General features: G+C 37.6%; 1 protein-coding gene across 1 annotated transcript; it reads right to left on the reverse strand.

Moving 5' to 3' along the window:
* Nucleotides 1-613: 613 nt before the first annotated feature.
* On the reverse strand, nucleotides 614-22506 carry LOC139742818 (phytanoyl-CoA dioxygenase domain-containing protein 1-like). Its single transcript, XM_071653333.1, has 9 exons — nucleotides 22424-22506; nucleotides 18430-18576; nucleotides 16884-16959; nucleotides 14925-15028; nucleotides 10832-10916; nucleotides 10077-10202; nucleotides 8673-8789; nucleotides 8020-8146; nucleotides 614-4092 (listed from the first exon to the last, which is right to left on the reverse strand). The coding sequence occupies exons 1-9, from the start codon at nucleotides 22448-22450 to the stop codon at nucleotides 4041-4043; spliced, it is 861 nt and encodes a 286-aa protein (XP_071509434.1). The 5' UTR covers nucleotides 22451-22506; the 3' UTR covers nucleotides 614-4040.
* Between the last annotated feature and the right edge of the window lie 3827 nt (nucleotides 22507-26333).

Below are 26333 nucleotides of genomic sequence, written 5' to 3' on the forward strand. Positions count from 1 at the left end.
AAGTAGTTTGCAACACAAAATTTTCCATCATTTTGGCTCATAATATGTGAGCTGTTACCATGGCAACATACTTTTTGTCACTGTCAAGAAATGTGTCATGCTGACCTATATCCTAAGACAAACATTCAATATGAATTCCATGAGAATTGGAAGAACACTGATGAAGCAGTTTTGCCATGAAGCATTTTGCCCTATATTTTACCAATAACATGCCGTTACCATGGCAACACACTTTTTGCCACTGCGGAAATATGTGTCTTGCACATTAACATATTCAGATGAACATCTGTACCTAATTTCATAAAAATTGATGAAAAACTGTGGGAGGAGTTCGCGACGCAAGATTTGTACCCATTTTTGCCCATAATATGCCGTTACCATGGCAACGCACTTTTGGGTACTGTCAAAAAATACGTCTTGCACATCTACAACCCAAGGCACACATCTGTGCCAAGTTTTATGGGAATCGGTTGAAAACTGAGGAAGTAGTTCGCGACGCAAGATTTGCAACGGACCGACCGCCCGACCGTCCGCTGATTCCTATATACCCCCTTCAAACTTCGTTTGGCGGGGGTATAAATATATCTGACCCGGGCCAGTCTTCCCACTATAAGTCGTTCAACTATATGGTATCCCCATGCTACAGGGTCTTTGAAATGTACTGAGCTCAAAATGTATGCCAAATTTGTTTGAATTGTTCAAAAGCTGGAGAAGTATATAGAGAGTAGTTCGACCTACACATTTTTTTTTTTTAATGGTTTGTATGATTCTGTATTTCAACAGCTTACTCCAGTAAGATCATTTCAATCTTGCATACTTGTCTTCTCATTGTTCCCCAAATAAAACGTGTGCGGTGAGAGGTAATTTGTTCAATTTGGATCCTCGCCTTGGAACAAGCTACCTTTACATATCTGTGCTTCCTCTTTCAGATGATTCTGTTGTAGGCACTAAAAACACACATACATAATTCATATTATGATTAATCAACAACTTTTTCTCCTTTTCTTTATTTTTCTCTTTATGAGGATTTTTGTGCCCTTTGAGTACTGACAGTAGTAAGGGGTATTACAGATACACTATTGTTATTCAAACTACTGTTGCCATGTCAACACATTTCTTGATATACCCACAAAAATTATCTTGCATGACAACATAAAACATGCCAAATTCCAACTAAAAATGCTCAAGAGTCTGGAAGAGTAGTTTGATCAAAAGATTTTGTATGATTTGTCTGAAAAAAAAAAATTAATGTTGCTATAACAGGAACACATTTACATGTACATGTATTTAAAAAATGTAGATGTCTTGCACGCCTACAAATTTCATTATTCACAAGTGGAATTTCAAGTGAATTGCTTTAAAGCTTGGAGTAGTTCAATTTACAACATTTAGGTCATTTATGTACCATGACAATGCATTACTTGATGAAGGCTCTGCCTACACACTTCTAAAGGAGTGAAGACTTTTAAAAGATGTATGAATTATTGTATAATCATACCCTTTCAACTTTATTCACTCTGCACATACAAGGATAAGCACACATAACAACTTATAAGAACACTGATCCATAAGATTACCCCTTGTCATGTAATCAGGCACGAGTCTTGAAATCAACCTAGACCTGTCCAAAAAAGGCATGACTTAATAGTTATCAGCTGCACAGTCATATCATAAGATTGATGTCATATCATGTTTAAAGTCCAAACATCTATTTTATAATAGTAAAAAAAACCCAACAAACCAACAAAAAAACAGAAATGTTGCTATGGTGATTAGTATGCCTCCACTATTTCACATTTTCTCCCAAGAGGTGTACAGAACATCTTGCCAATGTGAGACAATGGCTTCATATGATTGGAAATAATCACTATCTGTATACATCCACCAATTTTCATGACAACACTTTGAGCCATTTTCACAATATAGATAAAAAAAGGAAAATTTCAGCATTTTCTTTTGACCTTTGACCCCATGGCTCAAATCTTTCCCTACTTATTCACTATATGGATACATACATGTACACAAGTTAATAATTAAGTGTATACATTAGGTCATTTTCAAGGCACATCTCTGAATGGGGGAAAATAGTGTAATCTCACCATTAAGTAGCATAATTTACCTGACCTTTGACCTCCATCCTAATGACCTAAAAACCTCCCAAGAAAATTATGTTCATGCAGTACATGTATGTGTAAGAAGTTTAATGAAGATACCTATCTAGAGCAATTTCTGAATTCAGGTTGAACTGAGCAAATTCTACATACAATGTAACTGACAGACCTGCACTCTAGTCTAAAAATGGTTTACACCATGGTAAATTCTGAAAGCAAGTTTTATCACTTGATTTCTGAAACCATAGCCACATTCAAGTTTCACTCAGAATTTCATTCTGGATTAACTCTGTACAGCAAATTTTCGCTGATGTTGTGATGTGATACTAGTAGCTGTCGTAGTCTGTCTGTAGATATATGCACTTTAACAGTGGATTCATTCAATGAACACCTACACTAACTACCTGAAAATAGCAATTATTCTATACATATCTCATGATTTCAGACATCATTAAATCATGAAGAAGAAAATTTTCACAAGTTGCAGATAGCATCAACATATTTCTTGAACATAATCATATACATGCCATCACTATGAATTATGCACTGGATACAAAATACTGCAACATACACTGTATATACGGAAGTGTCAGTAATATGATAATAACATTCTTACAAACACCTACGTATGAATTTGACTAAAGTTTTGAGAACTCTTGCAGAATCTGAATTAAATGATTCCAGCAGAGTTTTTTCTCATGTGTGTGACATCACAACATGTATGTCAATCATCTTAAGATTGGTTTCCCCATTCTTAAAAAACGTGTTGTAATGACACGGCTGCCACATTACTTTTTAAATAGTGTTTTTTCTTCTTCAACACATGATCAAATAAACAAATATATTATGATACAATCTAAGCAAGACTAGGCTTTCCCTGTTTTAAAACTGCATTCTTGAAAGAGGCCTGATGAAATACTCCTCTAAAAAGATGAGTAATATTATAGGCTGGCAAACAAACAAGTGGCATGCCACTGTTGATAACTCAAGTAAGCATATTCAGAATGTGCTGATGGCCATACTTCTAAAAGTTTTTGATATTATGCTTGCTCGTTTCACTGATTTCATTTTCATGTTTCATGGATCTACTCCAAGATTATTTCCTCATTTTATATTCTCATTAAAAAAGCACTGATATTTTCAAAAGTAAATCTAGTAATTACAACTTCTTCATTTTCACGATTTGCCAAGGATATGTACATATTGCCACTGTTGGGGACCTTGTCATCGAACTGCCTCACTACTAAGGTAATGACACTAAAGATAGCAAAAACCAAAGCAACAGACACCAGGGTGGTCCACGAGGGGTTTGAGCAAGTGCTGCAATCTGTTCAAATTCTGGTGCAACATCCTCAAAAGCCAGCAACATGCTATGCAACATCCTCAAGAATTTGCAACTTTTATGCTCAAAATAAAAAGTATTCAAACATGTGAAAAACATGTGCACATCTTGAGAAACATAAAACTGCCTGGAACTTAAAAACTTGTGCCCAAAACATGAGAACATTAAATGAAAAGCGCACAAGGAGAGATAAGCTGTAAAATATTGTGCACTACGTGCTCATGATGTGCGCTCCGTGCACATACAATTTCCACAATATTTTCACATTCACAGCTTGCAACATGCTCAGATTTAAAGTTGTTGAGCACCCTGAACAACAATTTGAGGGCTTAAGTTTGATGAGGTAGCAAAACACAAGGATAGGTCTTTAATAAGTAATGAGGAGTGAAAATGTCCCTCACACCATAGGTGTTGATGGAATGGCCCATTAATAAAAGTACAAATATTTGGTTGAGTTGGAAAATTACATATCAAGCATTTACTATCAAACTACCTTTACAGCTGTCAATGTGTTCCTGACTTTGGTACACTCCCAGGCATCAAATCATGCATAAATAACTCTGCACACGGCCTGCAACACCTGCCTCCTAATCACTGGAGTATAATTCTGGGAATGGCATCTCTGGGGTAGGTAGCAACCTGGAAAGATGTGGAGGTATGGAAAGGAACACAAATAGTGCATTGTAAGTACAGAGTAGAAACTGAATTATATCATGGGCTATCCTCAGGTTTCTATATCCTTTCTTTATTTCCCCCTTTTAAAGGGGACCTCCAGATGATTTTCAGACTTTCACATTTGAACAACTATAAATTAGTTAAACTGAGTACAGAGTTTCAGAATTTTTAGTGATTGGGATGAGGCATGAGAATTTTTCAAAATCTATAACAAATTGCAATGAACAAGGATGGTGACATGGCAGCCTCACCATAAGAATGTATGAGTTGGAGCTCAAGGAAGCAGAACAAAAGAAGAAGGCATGCATGGATTTTTCACAGGTGAACTTGTTGAGCAAGTGGTATTGTAATGGAATTACACTGCTACATTTCTGAAATATATGAGGCTCTGATGTCATCAACACTGTTCAGTGTAATTTGTTTAAGATTTTTAATTTATTGGTTTCTCTGCTCAAGGATCAAAATAAATTCCACAAATCTATACATGGGACTGTCGATTTATATACTACATGATGTGGAATTATGAAAATCGTCCAGAATGCCCCTTTCAGTCCAATTAACTATTCGAAGTCAGAGTCCTGAACACAGGGAAGTCGTTGATAGTGAACTAATAGTGATACAGGGGAATCCCATTATAACGAGATCGTCGGTTCCGGGTGATTTTTCTCGTTATATCCGGATTCTCGTTGTATCCGAACACTAGTGGAAAATACACTTTATATAAACATGCTCTGTTAAAATTGAGTTACATGCATTGAATGATATGACGACTACATTTTGATGAACAGAAAAACAGGAAATGTGATGCGAAAATGCGAGAGCATTCTGGCGATTTACAATCATCTTTTTTTTTCCTCGACGCTTAATTGTTATCAAATGTTTCAGATTTGATATCATATAATCATGTTGTAAATGAGGCCTGCTTTTTGTTATCCGCATGCTAATCATTCTGCACATCTGAGAAGAGAGAGATGAAGGCAAATTTACGCAACTATTGTCACATATATACACAGTAGTAGTTATGTACATGTATGATGTACTGTATGCATGGTTGTTTTAATGTGTGTATGTACACAGGTTGACCAGATTAATGGAGAACATTCAATGTGGTATAGATATAGTACAATGTACATACAGGCTGACTAGATCAGTGAAGAATTTTCTAGGTGGTATACAATGTAGCTACAGTACATGCAGAGACTCCAACTCTCCCGTTTTCGACGGGAGATCTCCCGCCGAAAGCCCATTTTTGCAAAATCTCCCGTTCTCCCGCTTGAGATTTCATTTCTCCTGCCCTGGCACTGTGTCTCCCGCTTGAAATGATTTCTTACTTTGATATCATTGTTTGTTGAAAAAATAAGCCTTAGATAGCACGAGAGAGCATCTAGAACCGAGCTTCCAGGGCGGGCCCTAGACCCCGGCCGCAAGGAACTTCGCGCTTTGCGCTCGTGATGTGCGCTTCGCGCACATCAAATTGGAGTCTCCCGTTTGATAGGGGTTTCAGGCGGGAGAATCTCCCGATCAGAAGGTGCTTAGGGTTGGAGTCTCTGTACATGTATGTAACAGGAAATACATTATAGCTCATTCAGTTTAGAAAGGTATTTCACTCAATCCAGAATGTTCTAGGAAGTGCTTACATATTTGGCTGAGTCATGCACTGTCCCAATGTGATTGGTAGTTAATTTTGGCAATGACGTTTTGCACATAGTTAGGCAGTGAGTCATCCAGGTTTCCGGGAACTAGGACTTGAATCATCATTCACCGCATCGACTGGACGTGGTCGTCATAATATTGGATTCTGCACATTTCGCTGTGGACATATACTGTGGAGTTATAACGTGAACATTATACCGTGGACCTATAACGTGGACATACACCCTGGAGCTATACCGTGGAGTATTGTAACCTGCGCCTCTGGATTTATGTCGGAGGTATCATTCATCGGTGCATCGCGGATCATTCATTTGTGCATCAAGCATCGTATTTGGACTTTTCCAGGGATATTGCATGTAATGCGTGTAAGTGATTCTATTACTGATTTATAATTGTTTTTATTGATCATTATTGTACTGATGTGAAAACCGATTACAAGTCTGTACCCAAAATATCACTGTTAATAAACCGCCTATTAGTTGATTGTTTCTTTTGTGCGATCATTCTGAGTGATTTTGGTTATAACACTATATGTAAGGTCATCGTGCTATCAACGCTGCGTTTAGCGTAACTCACGTGGATGAAAGCTGTGACTTAATTCCGAATTTATCGTTCATTCTATGACAAATTATTGATATAAATCACGTGTAATATGGTGAAAGCTTACATCACAATTTATACTCTCATTTTTAATTTCTTTCAAGGACTCCATGCCCAACATTCTATTTTCTCTCACTATTACTGTAAAGTGTGATGCGCGAAATGCGTGATGACTTTTACTGCCAGAGCGCCATGTGCTGCCAGCTTGTTGCAAAGCACTAGGTTGAATGCGTGCTTTGCGTGAATGCTTTACCCAACGAGGTTGTCGGGTGCATGCTGTATACGAAAACAAAAACCAGTACCCGGTAACTGGTGAACTGAAATAGTATTTCTATTAGCTAAAGTTGAGTTAATTCATATTTTAGCTTACGACCTCATCATACTTTGATTTTGACATCTAATTCAATTTCTCTCATAATCAAAGTTACGTAAATGGGGTATCTAACTGCGTGGCTAATGTTTGCGAAAGTAGCGAATAATAGCAGACTTTGAATTCCTTCAGGGTTCGGCAACAGTTGCAATCAAACTCAAAAGCAGTTTTCATTTTTGCAACCAGTTTTTCTTATCGCAAAGAAATTTTGAACACGTTCAAAATTTCTCCCGCAACTTTACTACAATTTGCTACGTTCGTAAACATTTCCCGCTCACAATTGGATACTCCCTTTACGCATCTTCGGAAAGGTTTACTTAACATTTCAGATACAAAAATACATGTGCACCATTTAAGAACGCTAATTCGAATTGTAGCGTTTGTGATAACATTTAGGCATATTCTTTAGCGAAAGCTACAGCTTCTAAATATTCCGATGCCTTTCCATCATGGCCCTCGGAAAGAGAACTTTAAGAACTTGCGGCGCGTCACCTTCGTCGCGTTCTCTTTGGCACTGGCAGATCTTAGTCTCTGCTTGCACGCAAGGATAATTCAGACAATTCACGAAGAATTGACCTTTTCTGGTTTTAAAATTGTGCGTGATTTTTTTCCCCCGTTTCGTTCGGTTTAAAAAAAAAAAATTTGTCGTTACATCCGCACAAATTCGTCTTTCTTTTTCTTTGTTTTTAGGCCCGAAAATTATCTTGCAACATTAACCGGAACTCCGAATCCCCACAGGCTAACAAGCAAATTTATTTGGGACCAGACGATCTATCTCGTTATAACGCGATTCCCCCGTAGTTACATAACTACCACATCTGTTCTGTCTTCTAAGAACAAATTCACAGGGTAAATTTGGCAATGGTGTGGAAACAGTAGGAAATATTCTAAACTTGTAGTGGTGTGCACTATGACTTTCATTGAACCTCTGCACCAAATGGAGCCAAAATGCCAAAAGTATTTGTGTAGAAGATGCAGTGGTAATACATGCAAAGGTCTTAACACACTCTACATCTTTAAAAAGCACAGACTGACATAACTACTATTTAGACAGCAGAACTGCCGACTTCTCTGTAAACTTATTTTGGTGGAGTTTCTCTTTGAGGTTTGCACATTTCTTTTTTAATTGCTAATACGTGCACGGTCATATCTGCCTCTATTTACAGGCTATTCTAAATCCCTTCAAAGAGTTATCGATCTGGATAGAAAAAAAAAATACAATTCATCCACAGCATAACATACATCAATCACAATGAGCAGGAACTCACCAGTTCTGTGAACTCCATTCAGTGCTCTCGGACTCTGCAACATGGAATGTGTAGATGTGTCTGGACCTGTCTGAAGTGTTCTTGGCACTCTTGTGGACAACCCTTGCATCAATGAGAATCAGTGATCCTACCAAAAAAGATAACCAGTACATACTATGATCAAAATTGTTCTAAAATGCATTGATACAACACTATCCTCCTCATTACCAAAAAGATGATTTAAGATCACTCTGGGTTTTTCCCCCTACTGTACTCTTCAAATAGAATTCTGTGGTCTAAATGTAGGTGAATAAACATGGTGAAAGCTGTCTTGCATAAGAAAAAAAAAGAGGCTCAGGGGGTCTAGTGCTCTCCCGAGTATCGCAAGTTCATGCATTCTTACAGACTTTTACCTACAGGAACAAGGCAAAGCTTGTTTTGAGGGCCTCTAGGGGATATGGTGGCGATTTGTGAGGGGAGTTATACAGAAGATCTCGAAAGATTATTTGTTGGCTTTGCCCAATTTGGTCCATCCCTATTACTTCTGGTTCTAGAGTAGATTTTTGAAGATTCCTTAATTTGGGGGTTTTCGGGCCCCTCTAGAGGACCACTGGGGCATGGTGCCCATTTGAACAATGAAGATCATATCCCCATATAAAGGGAAAACATTTTACCTGCTTTCACTGGAACGGGAACAAATTTGTTCTCTGGTACCTCCAATGGATAAGGATCCCCTGTGAACTCTGTGCAGGTTCCATCTGCATTACGTACCATCCTTGTGGTAATGTCTTCTGTTTTATGGGAAAAGAACAAATGTGGATGCAGTGTCTTTGAGCCATGCAAAAAGTCTCATCCGTTTCCTTCATGCTTCCATTCAGTCATTTCCCTTGCAATTAAGCTGCTGCTTAAACAGTGAAATTTGTTATTGAACAATACAACCTGAATTGACTCCAGAACAAGACAAATTAAAAGGGATCGTATAGTTTTGGTTGAGACCTAATTTCAGGTTTCTAACATTTTTTGGTGAGATAATGAGAATCCTCTTATGAAATATGAAAGAGCATGTAATTCTATGAGGAATTCAACGTTTATTTGATGAAAATTGGTTTCGAAATGGCTGAGATATCCAAAAAAAAGAGCGATTCTGATAAAGTGTGGGACCCACACTTTATTAAGATCGCTTTGTTTTACTTTGTTTTTGGACGTTTCAGTCATTCCAAACCCGATTTTCATCAAATAAACTTTGAATTCCTCTTAAACTGATATGCTCTGTACTACATCATGTAAGTGTTTTCTTGGTATCTCGCAAAGAGTTAAAAGTCCAATTCTCATCTCCACCAATACTGTACCATCCCTTTAACCCTAAAAAGACTGGTCTATTTTGGTAGCTCGAAAGACTGGGGGGGGGGGCGGACCTTTTGTTTTTGTTGTTTTTTTGTAACAAAATTTTGTCACAGACACTATTTGAAGCATAATACTCCTAAAACAAACTTATTTCTAGCCATAGAGAGTAAAAATAAGCATATTTATATGAACCATGTGAAAAAACTCAATTTGCATTGACTTTGTACACAAAATCACATTTTTTAGCCATTTTTGGCCTCACGTGCACGTACAAAAAGTCATGTAACTTCAGAACCGTACCCCAGGCGTCACCTCCAAGGCCCCCCCCCCCCCCCCCCCCCCCCCCCCCCCAGTGCAGTTAGGGTTAAGTGAATATATCATTACCATAGCATAAAGAGATCAGGAATCTATTTACATGTACATACATATTTTGAAGTCCATAAAGTTATGTCCTTTGATAGGTATTCCACAACAGTATGTCACACATACAATACACGTAAAAGTGATACAAGACTTTGATATATTTTCGTTTACATTGTCATGATATCGGGATAAAAGCTTGAAAACTATATGTACTCTTCTCACGTTCCTGCATACATCGTAGAACAGTATTTACTCATAGACCTGAACATTCAGAATAAAGTATACATGTTTATCAGCAATCACTTTAGCTCATCAAAGTATGAAACTGAGATACTATTACCCTGGTTTTGCCTTTGTACAAATGAACTCACTTGAATTTGAACCTGGAATGAAGTGCAGACAACCATTGTCTATTTCTGCATCCTCAAGGGCAATCCAATAGCCGATCAGTTTAAGGGGAGTGGTGAACAGAAATATGCCATCCTGATGAGGTGTTACTGTAAGTTTAGAAAGACATAGAATTAGTGCATCTACCACAATGCTGCATTACAGGCTCACATAACTTCAGATGTGCTTGTTTCTCTCAAAATATACAGTGTATTAATTACAAACCACCAGCAACTTTACCCAACTTTATCTGTCACAGATTTTTAAGCCTCCGCCACGAAGACTTTCTCCTCACAAAGCTCTTTGCCCTGGAGGCATTAATGAAATAGGGCATAACACAACTCAAGAGAAACAAGCTACAGCAATACACTACAAATTGTACCTCTTGTAAAAAGTGTGATCATGTCTTACACAGACAATGCAATTTTGTCAATTTTCACGACTGCTCAGATATTTATGATTACACATCAAAAATATATCATGTAAAGTATTACAATTTATATAAAACACATCATGTGATTATATCAATTTTCTTGAGAGTAAAGTTTGATCACATTGAAGAGTTTAATGAACACATGCATCAGCAAGAGATATGCAATTTCTGTTTTCTATGTAGAAGACAAGCCCTTCAATATCCATTCACAATTTAGAATGTGACAAAGTATATATCAATAAAGTCAACCAGCTGCTGGTACAATAAGTTACTAACAAAATGAAACTAGCAAAACTGATGTGTTACCTTCTCCTCCAAAGTGGGGAGGCTTGAAGATGTACATACTCTGTACAATGAGAGGTTTCTTGAAGGACAAATTTTTGGCAATTTCCTGGAAAAGTGATATGCAATATAAGAGAGGAATTAAATCATTGAGATATAAAACCACTTGAATACACCACCAACATGCTGACATTAATTATAATAGACATCTACAACCTAATAAAAACTATAGGTTGTGGTACTTTGTGAATGCCATGACTACTTTATATTTAGTCTGTCAACTTACTCTTACATTCCCACCCCATAATGCGATGTGACTGACTTATCACAGTTTATCTCTCCTTGTACAATTAATGCCAAAGCTTAAACTGGCCATACAAAGATATTAAGCATGAACAATATTTCATGAAATGCAACTAGAGTTTAAGGGTGGGATTTCACGGAGGACGCGAACGATTTGCGAAGAACGCGAATGACAAAATCCAACATTCGGAAAAGTTTTTTTCCGAATGTGTTCCGACAATGAAGCCGAAAACTATTCTTGCGCAATTTGTGCGAAGTTTTCATGACGTATGTGCGAATGTCGTGTGTATCATTGCTAAAGTACAGCATGTTACGTACACGAAGAACACGCGACGGAAATGCAAACAACGAAAAATTTCCAATAATCATGGTAGAAAATGTACCCAAGGAGAGATGGAAGCTGTCTTGAGTTGATTTTTTTTCTTTCCTTCTATTTCTCCTTTCTTTTGTTCTCATTTCTCTATCGTGTGCTTGCCTACATTTTTTTTCTTAATACCTATCTCCACTAGTAAAGCATTTGATTTTTTTTTTGCAGTTCCTCCAACACATAATCTCTATAGTTCAAATGAAATTTTAGATACTTTAGACTAATTTTTTGTGTATTCTGTGATTCTTTTTTTTTGTATATCAGACATTTCTTTCTCTTTGCTAGTCTTACATTTCTTTTGTTACCATAGTTGTTGATAATTCTTTGATGTTTAGATGTATGCTACGATTTTTATTTGTAGAAAACGTGATAGGTCATACATCCCCAAACGTGCGCTAAACGTTCGCGAGAATGTCTCAAAAGGTATGCGAACTGTTTGCGATTACGTCGTAAAATGATCGGAAAAACTTCGCAGATTTCGCGAAACATACGCGAGACATTCTCCAAAGTTTCGGAATCTGTTTGGGGTTTAACGAACATTTTGCGAACATCGCGCGTGTCTTGCGAAGGTCTTGCGCATAATTATGACGAGGCTTTAAAGACACTTTCGAGAACAATTCACGAGCAAATCACGACGAAGTGTGCGGAAAAGGTTCGCAAAAAATTTATTTCGCCGAAGTAAAAACGACATTCGCGAACAATTGACAATGCTTCCGAACCCTCACGTTCGTTTGGCGATCTTTTGCCGACTAAAATACGAATGCTGGATTTTGCCATTCGCGTCCTTCGCAAATCGTTCGCAGTGCTCCATGAAATCCCACCCTAAGCCAGCCCCAGTTATTACAATTCCTGACCTTGCGGAAAAGATTTGTGCAACATAAAGCGAGGAGAATACCATTCTCCTTTCCATTTCGAAAACCTACCGAAACTCAACAGCAGACTACGTCCTATAGACAATGCACAGGTTCAAAGGTGTAACTAATTTCCTTGGTGAGCGTTTTATTGATATTTAGCCAAGATAAATGCTATGCCAATGCAAAGTGGATCTAATACTTTTCCGTGTCGTTTGAATGATCCGCTTTAAAAACATCAACAGTAATGACAATCTTCCAAATAGAAAGTAAAATTCTATGTCTCTATTGCACTTGTCCGCCCTGAACACTTTGGCAAAAGTCATTGTCAGCATACGCTTGGCCCTGCTACTGTTTGAGCTATGCATTCAGCCGCACTGTCATGCCGGGTAGTTCGCTGTTCATTTGCATTCACCATTGTTAAACAGGCTTTTCAAACTCGAAAATGCAATGGCCCTTGCATTCCAACATCTTAAATATGCCTTTCCAGTGATAGTTTCTAAGCTGGGCACTGGTAAAGTAGCATTCTGTGCCACCTTTTGTATAAAAAATATCACAATTAGCATAATTCACAGTAATTTAACCTCTTCTTCAGTAGAAATGAATGCACTTATTATGATTTGTGTTTTAGCTGTGACACATTGTCTGCTGCTATTAGATTGGTTCATTTTATGATGTCTGTAAAACCTTAACCGAATTTTCCTGAATTTATCCGAAGTGCTTGCATTACTGCAGACATTGCATGCATTTTCTCTTTGTTCTTGTTGCATCCCCCTTTGTCGAATTGAGCAAAAGTCTTACGTTTTGTCCTTTACAAGATTCTAGCATAAGCACAGCATATAAATTTGTGCCAAATGATGGTGATTTTCTTTGAATGGTCACTTTAAACTTTTTAACATTACAAACCAAGTCCCTGCAGCCACATTTCTTTTTTTCCAAATTGAGTCTTATGGAGGCAAATAGTTATGTCTTTTCATGTGGTAAAGTAACAGTGACTTGATTACTGTGTCTCCAATGCGAATACATGTACTCTTCACTTGTCATGTACGTGACTTGCAACTTATAAGTGACATTTTATACAATATTAGAGGAATCTCAAACAAAAACTGTAATTAAAGCTTGTCAAATTTTGAGGAACTGTCTAATGAAAAATCAAGGAAATAGTATTGTACAGTCAAACAGAGACCATTCAATCAAATACATGTACACCATAGCTAGCATGCATGAGAGATGTGAGGGGATAACAAAAGGCAGGTTCAGTCTGCGACATGATTATTGTAAAATCTAAACCATGTGACAAGCATTGATAATAATTCACTAGAACACTTACAACATTTTCCTGTGCATTTCCTGTTTTCATGGTCATTACTTCTGTGTTGTTTTATGTACAAGTGTATACATGCAATCTCATCCCTGCTAAACATGTGTATGTTTATACATTGTACATTTATGGGTGTGTTCCAAATGTACAGATGTCACCAGGGTTCAGATATACCATGGCAAAATTAGCCGAACCTAACAACCTTGTTCTGACAGGGTTCCTTTGTTTTCCTAATTCTTATTTCTATGAACGTTGCCATTTTTCTTCTGTTTATTTCTTCAACATTTTCTTCTGTTTATAGCCATTGATACTAGAATCATGCACTTATACTTATACTGGGAGTTTGAATTTCTGAGTCTACTCTATTATTCTACTCTTTTCACTACTATATTATTTCTTTTCACCATCATACATCACATTTCTTCAACATAAGACTGCTAAATCTATTTAATATTCGTTACATATGGCAGGGCTCGACACTAACGGTGGCCCGGGGCCACTAAAAATGAAAGTCGGGCCACCAAATTTCAAAAAAGGACAAATTTGGTGGCCCACCTCGGGCCACCAAAATTTTTTGAAAAGTATGTGAATAAATTCGTAACTTTTTGCGCCGGAAATTAGCAGTTAAATTTGTTCAAAGGATGGATGAAAAGGACTGATTGAATGCCTGAGAGTGAGTGTTGCAAGTTTGTTGAAGTTTATTTATGAGTAGATATGTCCAACTTCTAATTCTTACTATCATAAATCTTAAATATTTGACTCATTTAAAAAAAAGGACTTTTAATGTTTTTTATTGGTTTTTTTTCGGGACACCAAATTTTTCTCTCGGGCCACCAAAAATATGAAATTTAGGATTTTGGTGGCCCCATCGGGCCACCAAACAAAAAAGTTGGTGTCGAGCCATGCATATGGTAAGAGCATACAACATGACAGGCAAGTTCTAAAAGCATCAACAATTACAGTTTTCCTGTTTGGTTTCTGTTTGACTATTAAACTCTTCCAAAACTAGCTATGTTATGTGATCTCCATTCATTTAATTCTAAATATTGTCCTTGCAAAAAAAAGGAGGAGGGAGAGACAAGTAAGGGGGCAGAGAGGGAAAGGTTGACTCCCTTCTATAGAAGTTATGAGCACATGGATGTGTTTGTCATCCACTATGCATATATGACAAAAAACTAAGAATACTACCAGGAATACTTCCAACTTATTTCGCTGTCAGCTTAACCATGTATCATTATTCTAATTATATCTGGAAAATGTTAGTTTTAATCTTACCTGGACCTTCTTTGCATGCGTAATCTTCTTAAATGTTGGGCACAGTTCATGAAGGGCATGTCCAATCTTATTCAGACTGTTATGCTTGTTAACAGTAAGGTTTCCTGGAAGAGTGAATGTAATTTACCTCGCATTGCTTCATTGCGATTGTAATACTTTTGAGTGAATTTGTTAATCTTTGAGGAGCCCTAACTGTTGATTCATACATATTGTCAGCAATTTTTCATGTTCTTGTCTGTCTCGATAAGAATTAATAAACACACATACATTTCATCAAAATGTTAAACGCAGAATGAAACTGAAAACATCCGTTGTTCATAATTCTCCTAATTTAGATAAACAGTCATGCCTAGTAATTACATTTCAAAGACAAGCAAAAACAGTGGTACATGTATATCCACTGAAAGTATAACTTTAACATTTGCCAGTAAATCTGGTCCCTTTTCAAATAATCAACTGTTGAGACAGTCTTCATATTCATGACAGCATTTGTACACACACAAGAATAGCACATTTTCTTATACTTTCATTAAGAAAAGTATGAATGACTTAACCATAAATAGGGAGTTATCCATATGATACGGCTCTTCCTGGCATTGGGAGTTACATGCTAAGGAAACCGTAGCTGTTTGAATAGTAAAATCATATAATATTGCATACCACTGTCACAATTTCCTCAACTTCCTTTAACAGGCTTTAATTTTATATTTCCAAACAACTTGGCTTTTAGGCAATGTTTGGCAGAGAGTGACAGATGCCTAAATACACTGACTAACATTTTTACAAAGAATGCAGTTTTAGAAATGTAGCGTATACATTTGTGTGTTGTTCCCTTACTCTTTTGCTGCAATTGATGTACAGGTACATTGTAGTTAGTTATTGATACTAGGATATGCTCCATTTTACAACTTCCCTGGCATTATATAAAGTTTAGAGAATAAAACCCATATACGGATTGAGCTAATGCAGCAACGTTGTATTAGTAGAACACAGCAGTGAAGGTTGATGAAAATCGGGACAATTCAAAAGTTGTGAATTTAGTGGTGGTTTGGCTCAGTCAGTATCGCATCTGCCCCCAAACCAAATGACCTGTGTTCGATTTCTTAGTCTAGCTGAGCAATGTTGCTGTGTGTAATCATACCGTCCCCTCTAGTTTTTAGTAAGAGGAAAAGCACTCTGTACCTTAGATACGACATAAAATGGAGGTCCCGAGTAAAGAGTCATAACTCATGCACACAATAGATCTGGCTTCATTTATCATCGCAAAGAGTAGGGTGCATAAACCGGTGAAGTGGTCTGCCTTATCCAACTGGACTCCATAAAAGACCAGCTACAGGTAGTTTAATAGCTGCTGATTATGGGCTATCCAGCCATCTTTTTTGATGAAAAATGAAACAAACAAATCTTTTTGGTGCCACAAATCACAACAGTTTGTGACGTAACTGCAAAACAATATAAACAAAATACAAAGAGAATTCAAACATACTTTAACTTTTTGAGCATTATGAAAGAGGACTTTACTGACCTCTTCCAGAAGCAGAGGGAAATAATATCACCCTATATGTCAGTAACAAGTTGAGGCAATGTGTGCATTTCATAATAAATTAAATTTTGTATAATTCTCTGTGTATTTTCTGTATCATTGTTCTGCAGTAACATTAAGAACTGTCGTAGTCTTCTCATCCAGCTATGCAGCAGCAAAACTTCAAAAATTCACAACTTTTGAATAAATTATCTGATTTTCCTCAAACTCAATGATATGTTCCACTAATATTGCAACATTCATTCAATCCCACATATATATTTGGATATCATTCTCTTTTAAAAAAAAGTAAATTAGGTATTCATTTTAGGTTATAACACTAACAGTGTTACTTTTAGTTTAAAGCATCTGAAATGAATTTATGCACAGAAAGTTGAACTGTAACACTTTCTTGAAACAGCATTTCACAGCATTACCTTCTTCATCAAGAGCCTCTTTTTCAAAGAAGAACCGGATTTTATCCCCACTGGTGAGAAAGTAGTTGTTCCTTGCCTACAAAAATAATGAAATGGAAGAAAATACTATTTTTACCACAAAGAAAAAAAAAAAAACCAGTGATACATACCAAAATATGGAGATTGTACATTACATTTGGTCTAATATACAAATACATTAAAAGTTAACACTGAAAAGGTAATAACCTGAAAGGGTAATAATTCTCAGATATAAGTAATTCAATAGTTCTATTCCCCATCTTTACAGAATGTTAAAAGCTATGACCTCATATTAAAAATGTATCAATACCTGAAAAGTGATGTTGCGACTTGGAAGAGCACCTAAAAGGTAACCCAAATATGCTCATCACTGTTTCCTATAATTTACAAAAATAACACACACACACACACAAATTATACTTGGCCCTTATGGAATTCATACAGATTTTGCCCTCTGAATACTTATGCCCAAGTAAGAAACAGTACAATAAAGCTTAAAATAGCATATTATTCTAGTGTATTTGATGAACATCGAACAGTGCCTCTGCGATGCTCCTCAGTTTCTAAGTTGTGTAGCAAATGCATAGGAAAATGCCCAGCAGCCTGTAATGTATTGCGCGCACCTGGCGTGCATTTCATGAAACGGTTTGCCAGATTTTTTTTTTTTTTTTTGGACAAACTGTTATAAGCTACTGAAATCCTTGCATCTGATTGGCTGAGAGCAAATGTGTCAGATAAAAACATCAGACAAATCGCTTCATGAAATGTTCCCCTGAACCAGCCCTTAACCTATAGGGTAGGTGCATGGTATGCAGCTACAGCTGGCCAAGCCATAGCGCACATACGTACAAGTGATTCACTCTGTGTGATCAATGCCTACAAGAGTGCTTGTCAACTAGTCTTTACTCAAGATAAATACACTTTTTGTTTAATTTGGAATATTCTTCTTAACATTATATCTTCTTGTAAAAGCATCTCATCCTCACATTTTCAGAGAACATCATTAGAACAATGCTTTTCCATGTCACAGTTAATTTTCAGGGTACTGATACACTTATACACTGAAAATTTCATTAAATTTCAGTTCGTGCAGAAGTACATGTATTACAGTTCATAATTCTATCTTTTTACGATTGCTCTTGATCAAATCGACCACAATTACCCAGAGAATGAGGCTGGATATGGAAAAATTCTGCTGACAGCAAGGTAAATCAGATACCAAATGTTGGGCACCAAGACTAGAAAAGACTGGAACATGCACAGGTAGCACTACCTAGCTTAATGACAATTTACCAGAATTCACATGATTCTCATTTAAAAACAAAACAAAAACAAAACAAAACCCTAGGCTCAAAAAGAAAAGAGATTGTGTTTTGTTTAGTGTTTTCTTACACGAAATATCAACCCCCACAACCAATTAGAAAAAAAAAAAACAAATCCTGCAAATACTGGGTTTGGCAAAGGGTTACCTGAAGCATTCTTGCTTTGTGTCATGGTATACGTATACAAATGTGTAAATCACCCTTACCTGAGCATTAGCGGTGGTGTCAAAGGTGCACTTTGTGTGTTCCTTCGGGTTCATCTTCTCAACCACATCGTGACACTCTGCTCGTAGGGCAGCAACCTCCTCTTTGGTGAGGAAATTGTCCACAACCAGAAAGCCATCTTTCTCAAACTACAGAATAATGATACAGAGACATGATAATTATAAAACTAGGCCGGGCTATTTAGGTAGATTATAGAGCTGGGGGGGCCTCCCAGGCCCCCCCTCCAGATCTCGGCCGTCAACCGCGTGATCGCGACGAAAATTGGCACACACATCACCTATGACATAATCTAAAGTAACATGAAGTTAATTTCTCAAAAAAATTATCAAATATGCTAAATTATGCTAATTCATGCACAATGATGCATGAAATCAAACAATTTGGAATAAATCACAAAATAAAGCTCAAAACAGGCAAATTTAGGGGGTAAATATTTTTAACTGTCCTTAGCATATGTAAGAGAAAAAAATTGTGCAATCAGAAACAATTTTCTCAAGTATTTTGTTTTTGTATTTCTTTGTTTTTTCGACTTTAAATATTTTTCATTGTTTTTTCAACTTTATATTTTTCATTGTTTTTTCAATGAAATTTGTCCGCGACATTGTTCTGAACAAGAAAATATGTTATTGTTTTGAACAATAAAACCCAAAAATAATCATGCTTTTATGAAATCTGCCTGTAAACACAATTTGCATTGAAATTGTACACAAATTCATGTTTTGAGCAATTTTTGGTCTGATATGCATGTACATATTATTTATGCGCAACTTTGGAACCGCGCGCCCGGGCATCACAAATTTGGTGTCAAAAGATGTGGGAGACTCGAAAGAAAAAAGTCATGAAATGTCGCGGCGATAGCTTTTCGCAATAGCGATACATTGCGCGAAACGTCGAGGGGGGGGGGGGGCCTCGGAGGCCCTCATTTAACATTCCCACTCTCTTTCAGTTAACTCTCAGTTTTGTCAGACCTGAATCATGGAAATAATAAATAAACTATTGAAATGAATTGAATTGAATTGAAATTAATAACTTTGTTTATCCTTCCAGTCAGTTGGTTATAAAGTAGTCTATGCAGGAGTTTGCTACCTGCACATGTAGGTTAAAGTGACTACCAAAACTTTGACAGACTCATGAATGCATCATACCACTACCAGTAGTGGTACAGCTCTCTCCTGATATTCTTTCCACATTCTCCCTCATCTTCCATTTCACCTTGCCTGGCATCTGCCCTCAGCAGGCTCTATTTCTGATATCACATGTTTGTCTAGGTCTGCAGGCCCTACCTTGTTTTGGGCACTTTGTTTGGTGTACCTCTCTGATGAACATACACGTATAAGAGTATAATATGTACCTTCACAGTACAACTTAAATAAATAGAATGTGTGACACAGTTCTGAAATAAAATGCCATAAGAAAACAATAAAAACTAGAGGGGCCGTCAAAGGTGGCAGACCCACGCCTTAGAGGCACTACAGAGTAGTTGCAATTCTATAATATAGGGTCAAAACTACAAGGTCACATAGAATCATCACCAAAATCTAATCGATTCTTCCCTGTCACTATCCGAACATTTCCTGAAAATTCTGTTCTAGTTTCTCGGAATAAAATTGCCGAAGTTTGAACTTACGTCCACCAAAACACTCTACAATGAAAAAGAATGTGAAGCGGTGATCTTGACATATATGGTGCTGTGTCCAAATTTCGCCCAAGACTTCAAATTTCGCCCAGTGAGATAGTGCACTACGAAATAGAAGCATACCCACTGCAGTGTGACTGGGACGGAGCAAAATTTTTCTGTGATTGAGGAATGTTCCTCCAACGAAAAAAAGAATCAATATTAATATGAAAAATCACCAAATACGGGCCATTTTGTGATGACGGAAAGCAAACTTTCGAAAAATTTCAAAAATTCAGAAGGACTAGTCCCTCAAATAAACATCAATTTTGGAATTCTTGGAAACATTTGAGCAGCGAAGTCCGTCATCTGGGAGCTCTGTTTTCGTATAGTAGCGGAAAATGTGCAAAGTAAGAAACTGGAAAATGTTCCGAGTGGTCACCCCAGATGAGATGGGGTCAAAAATACAAGGTCACACAAAATTTGCAGGGGTCAACTGATTATCACCAAAATTTAATTGATTCTTTCCTGTCACTATCCAAACATTCCCTGAACATTTGGTGCAAATCCGTTCACCCGTTCTCGTCATCTTGTCAGGGATGCCAAGTTCAAAAAACTTTTATGAGTGAGATTTTCATGACTCAACATCTCGGCGCGCTAGCGAGGGTGTGGGAGGGGTTAGTAAGGAGCTTATTCAATTTTTAGCTCTTAATGGTGCCATCAGGTACATACTTAAGTGACTATTTTTTACTTATTTTGAAAGAAAAAAAGGGAAATATATCTTCAATTGCAACTATCACTTTGATCCTTTGAGCTATACTCATTAATGATATGCCGCTATATGCCCAAGTTGCAGATTTCATCCACCGACAATGCGTGAGAAAAATGGGTGCCATGCGTGAGATCGTGAGACGGAACCTAAATGCTTGAGTCTCACGCAGAATGCGTGAGACTTGGTAGCTCTGTACACAAACAAACAAGCATACGGAGCCCTTAAACCCTGCCGATTTCCATCGGCGTGGGTAACAACCTTGACACTGAGATAATTATAGATCTAGGGGTCGCGATCATGCTCACTCAACTTGTATACATAACACAGATACATAATTTATCACCCTGCCAATATTTTAAGGCATTAAATCTCTGCCAAAATGTGGTGAAAATCTGACAATGCAATTTCAAGATGATGAAAATGTGACGATTGGCCTGCGCCTAGCGCCTGGTAGCGGCAGCGTAGGCCTACTCAGGTGTACTGGTACACTTAGTAGGCCTCATCATGGGTACCGGTAATAGCGGTATGACTATACAGTCAACACTAAACAACAGTACCGACTAGACAGATCGAGACCGATGGTAATAATGGTATCCTGTCTCTTTCACGGTGGGCTTCTTCTCTGACGTTTGCCGGGACATGTATGGTCAGCCGGCAGCCATACTATTACATGTCCAAACGTCAGATAAGGAGCCCATCATGAAGAGACATATACCATCGCATCGGTCTTAAAGGACAAGTTCACCTTCATTAACATAAGGATTGAGAGAATGTAGCAACATTAGTAGAACACACCATTGAAAGTTTGACGAAAATCGGACAATCCGTTCAAAAGTTATGAATTTTTGAAGTTTTTGTGCAGTAACCGCTGGATGAGAAGACTACTGCAGTGTGTGAATAACTTAGATGTCACATGCGTACAACAATGTAAGGAAAATATAAAGAGAATTTCACAAAATTTCATCTTTTGAAAAAAGTACACATTCCCCCGACTCGTTACCGACAAATGTTATGGGTAATATTACTCCCCCTGCCTTTAGAAAGAGGCAAGTCAAGTGCTCTTTTATTATGCGAAAAAAATGAAAATATGTTGAATTTTCTTTACATTTTCTTTAGACCTATACTGTTGTACGCATATGACTCACAAGCTGTAGTAGTCTCCTCATCCAGCGGTTCCAACACAAAAATTTTACAAATTCATAACTTTTGCATCGATTGTCCAATTTTCCTCAAACTTTCACTGATGTGTTCTACTAATATTGCTGCATTCTCTCAATCCTTATGTTTATGAAGGTGAACTTGTCCTTTAAGTACCGAACATCTAACCTACAGCTAGCTACTCGTTTCGTTGCCCTTTCATGACGGTTGGTCCTACCAAACCGTCCTGCCGCGGCCCGACGAGCCTGCGCTGCGATGACATCGTGTAATTTACCAGGCCACTCGCAAAAGCTCGACCATTGTCTAGTGTTTTCGTAGGTAATAAGTTTTAAGAATTGATAAGCCCGTGTATGTGGACTGCAACAATTATTTCACTGTAAAATACAATGCTGTCATGGCTTGTAACGTCAGGCATCATGTTCATCATTACCTGCTCGCGTTCCGCCGAAGATGCCATTCTGGAAATTCAGCACAGTGTTTCGCTATCCGGCATCGATCAGTGGTTGGTATGGGGGTGGTACCAAAGGTGTAGTCTTACCTACTACGCGCGCGGTGACCCAGTGATGATGTGGTGGTGGGGCGGCGTTTTTTTTTAAGACGGCACAGATTGGGGCATGGCGCGTGTTAAACCTATGGGAAAAACGTTGGGTTAGGGTTTTTGGTTATGGTTATGGTTATGGTTAGGGTTAGGGTTGGGGTTAGGGTTAGGGTTAGGGTTAGGGTTTGATGGTTAGGATTAGGATTAGGGTTAGGTTTAGGGATAGGGTCCCCGATAGATTTTTAGTTTCCCCAATCTGTGCCGTCTAAAAAAAACACGCCGCCGGGCGCCGGCGGAACGCGTGTTCCTAATCCGTGAGCTGAGTGAAGTGCCATAGACTCTCTATGGGGCGCCAAGTGTCGCATGGCATTTTTCATTACGAAATCTGTCATTCCGTTGAAGGATATGATCATTTTATTAACATTTCGTCGACGAAAATTAATGATGTGATCCTTGTTGTATCGCGATTAGTATCAATTCAGACACAACGGGGATATAAGTCCAGAGCGCCTTGGTTAAAGGCTAGAGAAGGTAGTGACTGCGTGGGTTGTTGTTGTTGCTGTTTTGGGTTTAATGGCGATCAGTCATAATTTTGACTATTTTGCCAGACTATATAATATCTATTTTCCCTTTAATTTAATTATCAGTATTTATTAACAATTTCAAATTCTATCATAATATACATATTTTTTTTTCCAACCATACGATCTTTTTTTTTTTTTTTTTTTTTTTAAATTACACAAAACACACGCAGGGGGATCCCCTGCGTGGGAACATCATCTTGACCAATAAAAAAAAGAGAGCAACAACAAACAAACAAAAGAAAAAAAAATCCACGATGGCAAGGTGCCAGACTTGTGAAGGGGGGGGGGGGGGGGGGGGGGAGGGGAGAAACTAGATTAAACCGCGCGCACATGCAGGCGCATTTGCCTGGGGAATGAAAAGGGAAAGAGGTTTCGAAGCTATCTCAAGTCTAGGACCCCGGGCAGGAACACTGACAGACTTCCAACAAACGGCATGATTCTATATTTGTTTCATTTACCTGACCTCAAATAAGGCTATTTTATTGTTCGTCACTCTGAAAGTTCGTCATTCCGAAGGTTTGTTTCTCCAAAATGAAAGAGAAAAAAAAAATAAGTTTCGTTATTTCGAAAGTTCGTTGACTCGAAAGCTAAACACACTTCGGCATTCTGAAGGTTCGTTTATCCGAAAACAAGATCAGTTTCGTCGTAGGCTCAAGTGAGCTAAAATTGCGATCGCTCTTCGTCCGTCGTGCTTCAGATCGTGCGTCGTGCGTAAACTTTTGACATTTTCATCTTCTTCTTGAGAACCCCATGCATGACCGATTTTCACCAAACTTGCCAGGTAGCATCCCTAGTTAATACAATGAGTCAGTATCTTGATGACTGTTGTTTCAAGTTTGTTCATGGTGTAGAATCAGTGGTGCCCCACCCCTTGGGACCCAAGGGAGTGGGGTGCGATGGGTCCAATGTTCATATCCCCCCCCCCCCCCCCGGAGTCGGGAAAGGGGGGGGGGGGGGAGGGAGGGATCAAAATCCGGACCTAAGTTGTACATTTTCATCTTCTTGCTGAAAATAACAATGGATTTTCATTAAACTTGACAAGTAGCATTCCTAGGGGGATAGGATCTCAAAGTATTTGAATAAACACCATGCTTTCTTGGGGGTCCCAGGGGCCCCAACCCTAAATACAGGACTGTAATTATTCTTCTCTAGAATCAGAAATGATAAAGCTTTAAGTCATTTTTCCCAAACTGTATAGTCCAACTTTCTTTATAATATATAGTACTAACATACTTGCCAGTGTGATAGAATATGGCACCATGCCCCCAGCTCTCAAAGCTGCCCCAGCCCCAAGTTTCCCATGTTCTCAGGTAAAGAGTCTGCAAGAATGCATGGAAAGTGAACTTGCGATACTCATGTGAGCGCGATCGAGACCCCCGGGTTTCTTGTTTGTTTGTTGTTGTTGTTGTTGTTGTTGTTGTTGTTGTTTTCAGATTAATAAACCTTCGGAATAATGTCACAGATGTTCAGATCAACGAAGTCTATTTCATCTTCGGAGTAACAAGCATCTGAGCACAGAGATTTTTTGCGTATGTGGGATTCGGAGTAACGATCCCTGTAAGCCTACTTTTTTTTCTTTTTTTTATAGTAATGAATACCGTGGAAAGAAATCAACGATGTCAAAGTGAGAAATAAACATATTTCTTGCAAATTTCCCCTTCCGTCAATACTTACATTGGAAGTATAGCTCAGTGCCGGATTAAAGAATAAATGAACGACGTCCAACTAAGTAGCAAACATATTTCTTGCCTTAAATTTTCTCTTTCTCGTCCAACTTATTTTCTGAATTATCGCGATATGCTTGATTAAAAAAAAAAAGAAATTGTTACTGTTTGCTATTCTGAATGATCATTATTCCGAAGGTTCGTTAATCCAAAACTGAAACAAAGGGAAAAAAGTTCACTTTTCTGAAAGTTCCCTAATCCATAAATGAACAAGAAAAACAAAATTGTCCTTATTTTAGAGGTTCTTTGATACCAAAACAAAATAAGATTCGGTATTTTAAGGGTTCGTTAATCTGAAAACGATGTAAATTTCGAACCACAACATTCTTTTTCAGATTAACGAACCCTAGTCTATTATCAGATTAGCGGAACTTAAGAATCATGCCACATATTATGTTTGGATTATATGAACCGTGGTTACTTTCAAAGTCGAAGGAAATTTACGTTTTTCGGATTCGGCATATCAGAATGATGAACACCACGCATCGCAGGGAAATTAGCGACGTCAAACTAAGAAGTACACTTTTTTTTTGCATTAAATATTTTCCCATCGTTCTTCTATAACTCCTTCTGAAGCATCCCTCGCTGCCCGGTATATATATATATATATTTTTTTTTTTCTTAAGTTAACGATAGCAAAACTATGAATTTAACCTAATTCTTGCCTTAAAGATTTTCCCCTGCCATTTACATTACTTTTTTGAATTATTCTCCGCTGTTTAAAATGCCGAACTTTATTCCGTTTTCGAATCAACGAATCTCCGAAATATCGAAACTTTTGTTTATTTTTCTCTTTTACTGTTAGAATAACAACTCTTCGAAAACCGAAAGTTCTTTTTTTTTTCTTTCATTTTGATTAACTAACCTTCGGAATAACGTACCTTCAATTTATAGCAAACAGTAACATGTTTTCTTTGTTTTTATCGAGCAGTCACCAGTGGGTTTATTTCAAACAAGACATGATATAGACTAGAGGAGAAAAAGCCGTATTTGAGACATTTTAAATGAAACAAATGTAGATTCATGCCGTTTGTGTGAAATCCTGCCAGTGCATTGCCCGGGGTCTTCGATTTGAGCGAGCTTCGAAACATTTTCATTTCACTTCATTTCATTTCATTCATTTCTTTTCTTTTCTTTTCCTTTCATTTCATTTCACCTGTCTTTATTGTCACTCATCAGAAAGTCCGAAGACTAACACTGTGAGCTTACGTAAGACTGACATAGAAATGAAATGAAAAAGTGATATTCATAACAGCATTGCAAAAATAATTGCAAAGCATATGAGACAAATATACATATGATTAAAATCACGTCAAAAACACATTAAAATTGCATTAAAAATTAGCACCTTGATATACATGAGGATATTTGAGTATAAAAAATACGTGGCACAGGAGAGAAAGTGGTAGAAAAAGAAAGGGAGGGAGAAAAGAGAATGGTGCAATAAGACCAATAAAAATTGTTTATCAAACAAGGTTGCTTTCAAGACTGTTG

Source organism: Diadema antillarum, unplaced genomic scaffold (genome assembly GCF_040938485.1).
Source record: "Diadema antillarum isolate AM-2024a unplaced genomic scaffold, OU_Dant_1.0 seq00001022_RagTag, whole genome shotgun sequence".
NCBI classification, from domain to species: domain Eukaryota; kingdom Metazoa; phylum Echinodermata; class Echinoidea; order Diadematoida; family Diadematidae; genus Diadema; species Diadema antillarum.

Bases quoted from the DNA above. Each gene is read 5' to 3' on its own strand.
- LOC139742818 (XM_071653333.1), bottom strand. From the start codon at position 22,450: ATGGCATCTTCGGCGGAACGCGAGCAG. The intron at 8,147-8,672 runs GTAAAATGTTTT...CTTTTTTGGTAG, and splicing joins TCCCGTTCCAGTGAAAGCAG to GATCACTGATTCTCATTGAT. The intron at 4,093-8,019 runs GTGAGTTCCTGC...ACATCTTTCCAG, and splicing joins GAATGGAGTTCACAGAACTG to GTTGCTACCTACCCCAGAGA.